The 8450-nt window shown below is 37.5% G+C and overlaps 1 protein-coding gene across 1 annotated transcript; it reads left to right on the forward strand.

The window, feature by feature from the left end:
- Positions 1 to 1654: 1654 nt before the first annotated feature.
- LOC114365886 (methionine aminopeptidase 1) lies at positions 1655 to 6795 on the forward strand (the record flags this gene model as incomplete). Its single annotated transcript, XM_028322583.1, has 7 exons — positions 1655 to 1718; positions 2273 to 2452; positions 2527 to 2797; positions 2971 to 3142; positions 3447 to 3741; positions 4172 to 4308; positions 6723 to 6795. Coding segments are annotated over exons 1-7 (1177 nt in total), but the record flags the coding sequence as incomplete, so codon positions are not given.
- Positions 6796 to 8450: the final 1655 nt, after the last annotated feature.

An 8450-nucleotide genomic window follows, 5' to 3' on the forward strand; every position in this document is an offset into this window, starting at 1 on the left:
GTATATAATTTATCGGCAAGACCTGGAGCGAGATCAAGCGCGAACTCAGGTCCCTTCTATGATCTGAGAGCGCGAAGCTCAAGACCTCAGATCATAGACTATGATCTGAGCTCAAGACCGAACGCGATGGAGGACTGTTGTGGACGCTCTCTGCCCCATTTAGGCGACATAGGACCTTGTCAAGTATTTTATTGACTGAATAGTTTCAAAATTATTTGCGCTTAGGATTTATTGCCTAAGGTCCGCTAGTGAAGATACTTCATGATGTCGTAGATTTCTACCAATGATTTTAAGCGATCATTTAAAACAAGTGTAAGTGCAAAAAGGTGATCGGAGTAATAGGAGTTAGGACTCAAAGTCACAAATAGGCTAAAATACTAGGTAGGGCTCTGCAACACGGAGAGGAAACACACGAACGTAATAGATTTCTGAATGTGCCCAAACCAGAAATCGAACCTGGAACCCACTGCATTCTAGGCGATTCACCACGCGATCCTTCAAAGCAGATCTCATGAATGAAGGCATGAAGTTTGAAATGTTTCAGGCAGTAGGTAGTTCAGTCTAAGTAACCGCGAAAAAAATAAAATACTTAATATGTAAAATTATTATGTAAATTAGGTATATCTACAGAGATGTGCCATTTATCTACAGCTGGTTAGTTTCACAAGTTGGACAATTTCAGTTTTCAGTTAAACAGAAGCATTACTAAACGTGTCCAATGTCGTGATAAGTTATCTAGTACAAATGTTGATAGTAAATTATTGTGTGGAACTCGTAATTAGGTATAATCAGTTGTTTTTATCGACTACGAAGTAAAATACCTACATCTAATAATAACACGTAAAAGAATACGTAACTAGCTTTGCAATACCAAAATACTTTTAAACAAGTGCATTACGCGTAATTGCTTTCCATCGAAAGTCGGAAGGTCAATGAGCGGCCAAAAATAATTTGTGTTTACCATTACGTACTCCGCCTGGGTCATAACTAGGCACAACAAACAGATTTAAACAAAGAATCACGTCAAAACCACAGACTAACTCAACTCCGGCACGTCAACGTGACAGCGCATAGGTACGTGAAAAGTTTGGCGAAATTTCAGTTTTTTCGAATCAATCGGAATTAGATAAATGGTAAAACTTTTAGAAGTGAAATGAGCAGTGATTTCGTGTTGTCGTGTAATTACCTGTATTTGCAGTCGAGGAACGCTTTGATTCGCGCCTGGGACACCCCGGACGGTTGGTTGTACGGTTTCCGAAGCCTTTACAGTAAGTAACAATTTTCTCTATCCTAAATATTTTCAAATAAAAACTGTGAAATTCTACTAGTCATAACAAGGTCACCAACTTTTCTTTTGTAACTCTTATACTGCAAACTCATAACTGGTAGAGAAATCACTTATAGCGATAAGACTGCCTTTTGTGTGGTGTACAGTAGAGTAGGTCTATTCTATTCTTACTACATTAAATTAGATACTAGATAGTAAGTACCTACCTACCTAGATAGATACCTACTTACCGTACGTTCATGAAGAGTAACTAGGGAACTGAAGTGCAGAATTGCCTCCGATCCGGCATTCTGGAAGGACATTATTTTATTTCTCATCTCATTTTATATCTTTCTTACCTACTTAAGTTATCAAAATTGCAGAACGAAATTAAACAGAAGAATGATTGAAGTGGAACTTCCTATCGGTGACTTAAAAGTCACTGATAAAGGTAATATTAATTCCTTTTTAACGTAATCATACATTTCGTTTTTAATTTAAATAATATTAATAGGTAAATAAACACATAGGACTAGTTTAGTTTAACATTTTGAATTATAAATTCCTTACCTTCTTACTCTATCTCTATCAATTTAAATTATTTTTAGTCGCTTTATTCTGACTGCACACTGAAAATTATGTAAATGTTCAAAGTAAATTATAGTTTAGAGGCGCAAATCAAAAAAATTGTTTAAAAACAGCAGCAACAGAGCTACGACGCTGCGCGGTCAGTGAATGCGTTTATAAATGGAAATATTTTTTTATCTGTTAAAAAAATATTCCTTTGGTAACGAGACTAACTGTTGCCTGGCTCTGGTCAACAAATTAGAAGTCCATCAATTTCCCACATTTTAATGAAACTCGGTCATTGATAACGGTATTGCGGTATTTTTTAATAAAAATATTTTTAACATGAACGCATTCAAAAGTCGTACTGTTCCGTTTCCTTTTGCTTGCTACGCTGTGATTGGTCCGTTTTGACAATTTACGCAACCTCGATGACAGCGAGCTTGACAACCACAAAAATGGCGGCGATTGGAATGTGTGAAACACCCGGCTGCAAATCAGTTGCACAATTACAATGTCCGACGTGTATAAAATTGGGTATTCAGGGGTCATTCTTCTGCAACCAGGACTGTTTCAAGAAATCTTGGAAATCGCACAAAATTATCCATTCTTTGGCGAGTAAGTGACGTGTTCCGCGCTTATAGGTTATGTTGCGGTGTTCGGTTACATTGACGATTTTGGCTTTGTTTTAGAGGGTGAGAGTACAGATGGATCGAATGTGGAATACAACCCGTGGCCTTCTTACTCGTTTACGGGGAAGCTGAGGCCTTTCCCCGCGGGCCCGAAGCGAACTGTGCCGCCTCACATTGGCCGTCCTGACTACGCTGACCATCCTACTGGTTTCCCGGCTTCTGAGAATGCTGCCAAAGGTTCCGGACAGATCAAAGTGTTGGATGATGAGGAAATTGAGGGCATGCGCGTCGCCTGTCGTCTGGGAAGAGAAGTTTTGGATGAAGCTGCCAAGTATGTTATTGTTTTTAAAGTTTTACTTGCTTGAAATCATTATTGTTCCATGTTAGACAATGTTCAACTTAAGATCCACATTTTCCTACAACTTTCTGGTGTATTATTTGACATATATTTTTACAATCTACATGATTAAGACCTATATTTAATAGTAAATATTTCAATTTCAGAGTGTGTGATGTTGGTGTAACTACAGATGAGATAGACCGTGTCGTGCACGAAGCTTGCATCGAGCGTGAATGCTACCCGAGCCCGCTGAACTACCACAATTTCCCAAATAGCTGCTGTACTTCGGTGAATGAAGTCATTTGCCATGGAATACCAGATTTGCGTCCATTACAGGTACAGAAAAAAATCATTCAGAGATAATTCCTATTTATAAATAAGAAATAGAGGAATGATGTGATGAGTTTCCATTATTTATTTCACTTTGTACTGTTATTAACAGATCAATACTATACATTTTTATATGTATTAAAATTATAGATTTATAGATAACACATACTTCAACTGTATAAGATGCCAGTGTTTATTATAATATCCATAAGTAGAATAAAAAAGATCACCTTGTAGGTTCATTTTGTTTATTTGGCTCTGCTTATTAATTAAAAGTGTGTAATCATGTGTATTGTGCTTACTTTTACAGGATGGTGATGTTTGCAACGTTGATGTGACAGTTTACCATAGAGGATTCCACGGTGATCTCAACGAATCATTCCTAGTTGGCAATGTACCTGAGAGCACACGTAAACTGGTGCAAGTTACGTACGAATGTCTCATGAAAGCTATTGATATCGTAAAACCAGGAGAGAAATACCGTGAGATAGGAAATGTTATACAGAAACACGCTCAAGCCAACGGATTCAGTGTAGTTCGGTCATACTGTGGTCATGGTATACATAGGCTGTTCCACACTGCACCAAATGTGCCACATTATGCAAGTAAGTCATTATTATTACCTATTGTAATAAGTTATTTATATCAAGTATCAAGCCCATACAGTCATGCCACCTTTTGAGATTGTCAGAATAATTTTATTTGGCACACAGAACTAAATAATAACGCATGTTCACACAAAAGTATGCCAAAAAGGTCCCTCAATCAACTATACTTATCAGAGTATTCCACTGCGATTTTCTGACTTATATTTCAGTAACTAACTTGGCGAACTTTGTACTGCCATATGGCCATCAAAAATAATGTAATGAATGAATTTATCAAATCAGTCCAATAGTTTTGAAGCCTATTCAATGCCAATAAACAATTAAATCTTTCCTCTTTATTATTTTAGTCAATATAAAGAATTTATTCTACAACTGGCTTCATATTAGGCAGAGGATCTCAATTCAATTTTACATTGTTTTTCTCCAGAGAACAAAGCGGTGGGTGTGATGAAGCCAGGGCATTGCTTCACCATTGAACCAATGATCAACGAAGGCGGCTGGCGCGATGAGCAGTGGCCGGACCACTGGACAGCTGTCACTGCTGACGGATCACGTTCCGCTCAAGTGAGTGTTTGAACCTATATTTTGTATGTTCTTTAACCCGGCGAGCGTAAGGTTGGGTGTGGTACACCCAGACCTTGAAAAATCGATTAATATTTTAATAACGAATTGTTGTTATGCTTCGTGCGCTTGAGTAGCTGCGCGGAGGGACATACGGAAGCGTCCCTTGCCACTGTTTCAGGCGACCGCCGCCCGGGGTATACTGAGGACGAGGTGGAAGCTGTCCGCGGGTGCGTGACACCCGCCTTACGCTACTTGTAACGAATTTGATCAAACTCATTTTATTTTATTTTTATTATTTTATGGATTTTTTTGGTTTTTCTTCAGGCTAAAGATCTAGAATGTCTTACGAAGATAATCAAATAGATTATCAGGTCTTTTCAAACAAACTGAAGTCAGTTCTTCCGACAAGTCTGGTAGTGACCAAAATATTGATAATGTCAACGAAAGAAATTTTGAAAGTGACACAGGAGTAGGAGATGTATGACGAAGGGCAGCATGGAGGATTGATAGAGAATAATGGGGAAGGCAATGGTAGTTATTTGTTGGGAAAACATGGAACAAAATATGGTTCACAGTACCAAAAATTCGTCTGTAAAAACTGCACAAAATCTCAAAACGAGTTAAATATTTTTTTATTAGTTTTACTATCCATTTTTAGTGTTATTTTGTTCTTATGTTGAGTCTATTTAAAGAAAAAATAGTCTTTATTGTTTTTGTTTTCATATTTTTGACAAAAAATCATAAACATGTGCCATTACTAATAATTGTATGTTCTACTTGTCAATTTTCTTAATTTCTTAAATAAATAACATTGCTAAATTATTTACTGTAATTTGTTTCTTAAATAAGTTCAAAATATAACTAAATATCAGTTTAATATCAAAGAAAATAGATATTAAAAATAATAGTGTGTTAACTACTTCGATAGCGAATATGAGTTTCCCAGTGTCGTCCAGGCACAACACAATCAACAAAACACAGCAACAATCGAACAGGTACCTTGTCTGCCGCCGCGCTGCTGGTAGGTACTCTGTAGGACGCCGCCGGCCGGTAGTTAGGGCTTCGCCCGGTGTCTTCGGTGGTTCACTTGAGTCACTAACTTCAAGCAAAGTACTGTGGAGGCCTCACACACAAAACATTTCCAAAAAGTCACCAAATTTCACATTTCCGTTGGAGCACACAATAAGCGTGGCACTCGCGGAGCCGGCCCAAACGCGAGAGGGCGANCTGTGTACAATGGTTAGAATGGTTAGTAGGGGAGCCGAAGCGGGGATTTCGGGACTTACTAAAGAGTGGCAGACTAACATACAAGGAAATACTTTGTAACTGGTTGAGTACCTCTAAGTATGAATTTTTGATATAAAATGGCATTAGTTCTTATGCCTCTCACCCAAAAAAATACCTCAATTAAGCCCAAATTTGAGACCGCAGCCAAACTTTGAGTGACGATGGAAACTAGCCTAGATGGAGGACACATGAAATTGAACTTCTTCTTCTTCATTGATAAAGACTTATCATTTACCATACCTTATCATTTTGTATTCCATTTTCAAGTCACTTTTTTTTCGCTTACTGTTTAAACAAAACGGGATTTTTTTAAATCTCAGGTCTTTTGAACGCACATCTGAACGATGTCTGGTTTTAATTTCTTCAGTTACTCCGTGACCATGGCGCTTGCAACAGTGCCGAAATATTGGAAACTCAAAACTAAGGGACATGGTAGCAATCCCTTCAGTAATAATAATAGGAAAATGTCTTGAAAAATAAGTAAATCGTATATTACTTTATGTAACTAATTTTATTATGTATCATACTTAAAACTAATCACTTCATTCAGAACTAGAAAACGATTCCAAGGATTCCACTTTTCTTCAATAGATGATTAAGATCAAGAGGTATTTATTATAAATTGCTCTTCCAGCATTTCAATTATTCTATCTTACTTGATGAAATCTTTTTCAATTTTATTTACATGGTCATAACATTTTCACCATTCCTCTGCACCAATTTGTGAGGTACACCTGAAACCCAAAAAAACAAAAAAACCCTCCTTCTGACGCAGTTAGGTAATAAACTAAATGTATCAAATTTCATTCCAACTTATTGTCAACTTAACGACGCGCTTTAAAATCAAAGATTGACTTTGAATTATGCCTTATTTTACAATACACATTGAAAACAATATGACTTGCTTGAGCTTTTTTGACTTTTTCACAAAAATAACAAATAGGCATAAAGAGATTACAAAATTTCTGCAGCGACTGACAGTTCACTTGATTTACTTTGACAGGTGACAATAAAGCCATAGACATTTGAAATATGAAAGACACACGTTTCCAATATTTTTGTTTGCCATGAAATTCTGGTACACCTATACCTATCATTTAATGAAAAGATAAACGAATTTTTTTCAGCACAACGAAAATCTGCGTTGGCGCGTAGCCGCACCAATGCAACGTGACAACTGCAGTTCGGACATCTTTATGCGTCCACTACACATACAATAAAATTCGAACTATCGCACATTTATTCTTTTTTATTCTAATTCAGTAAAAAATGTTTTTGAAACCTTCATTCAAAATTCAAAAGTTATTATCATATGACAGAACTTATGACCAGACTATGTACATTGAATAAAATATTTTTCGTTTTATCATCAAGCTTAGCAGCCTAATAAGTTACTATGACACTCGAGTTAATCCACATTCAGCACCATAGCCTCCCCTTCTACAAGGCCCTCTACAAATGTCTAAACGTCACTTAACCCTTTAAGCACCAGTTCTTTTGTTTTTGAGAAGATCTACTCAAATTTTTATATCAATTAAATTATAGTCCAGTCGTTTGGTACAAATTAACGTGGTTACCTGGAAAGTGTTCCGGGAGTTTTGAAAATTGGTGATTAAAATAGATTTCGCTATGCTCTCTGTTAGTCTGTTAGTTAAGTGTGATTGCCGCGCTCGTTGCGAAATTGGAAAAATGCTGCCTTAGAGAAGATTTTTCATAATTACATTCTTTCCTATTTTGTCGTTACAGCCAAATGACATCCACTGCTGGACAAAGGCGAGAGGCCTTTGGGTTTTCCATGGGTTTTTCATAATGAAAAGTCCTGCGCTGCCCGCATTCAGGTACTTCTCGCGACCTTTACCAGATCGTCGGTCCACCTAGTAGGAGGCCTGCCCACGCTACGTCTTCCAGCCCGTGCCGTGGTCGCCACTCAAGAAATTTTCTGCCCCAATGGCCATTGTCTCTACAAGCTATGTGCCCCGCCCACTGCCACTTGATTTTAGCAATTCTGCGTGCTATGTCGGTCACTTTGGTTCTCCTGCGGATCTCCTCATTTCTGATTCGATCACGCAGGGAAACCCCGAGCATAGCCCGCTCCATCACCCTTTGGATGACCTTGAGCCTTCTTATAAGGCCCATAGTAAGCGACCACGTTTCAGATCCTTAAACTTTCCTATTTATTTCACGACTAGCTTTTGCCTTTGGCTTCACCCGCGTGAAATTTAGTGTCACAGATATTTAATCTGTTATGTTGGTGAGAAATAAACATTACTTTACTTTATTTTAAACTTCCAGACATCCAAACTTTCGCATTTATAATATTAGTAGGATACAATTATGTAATGTAGAAACAAACAAGACAAAAAAAATGTATACTTCAGAAACGCGAATTTTTTTACTTCAGCATATTTAGGACACCCGGCATCGTGTCCTGCCATGATCAAAGAAAAAAGAACGCGCAATTTAGCAGGTACATTAAACGAGGTCACAAAATTCGGAAAGAACATAGCGAAATCTATTTATTCACCAATTTTCAAAAATTCCGGAAAACTTTCCAAGTAAAATTAACAAATAACTCCAGTTATTTGTTAATAGTCCACTATTTACTCGTTATTGAGCACAGAGACACAAACTTGGTTATTTTTCCAGAAAATTTATATTTACATAGTTATCTGGGGGCACGGCAGTGCCCCCACCAAGTCGAGCAAAAAAGCGGCACGGCCGTACCATCCTTTTCTCGAAGCAATTCAGGCCATTTTCGACCGCCTGTAACTTCGTTGTGGATAAAACTAGAAGGCTGAATTTTCATTAGCTATGCAGGCATTGTAAAGACACGGTATATTTAAAATTTCATTCAA

This window comes from Ostrinia furnacalis, unplaced genomic scaffold (assembly GCF_004193835.3).
Source record: "Ostrinia furnacalis isolate ACB-3 unplaced genomic scaffold, ASM419383v2 OfSCF7677, whole genome shotgun sequence".
Lineage (NCBI taxonomy): Eukaryota > Metazoa > Arthropoda > Insecta > Lepidoptera > Crambidae > Ostrinia > Ostrinia furnacalis.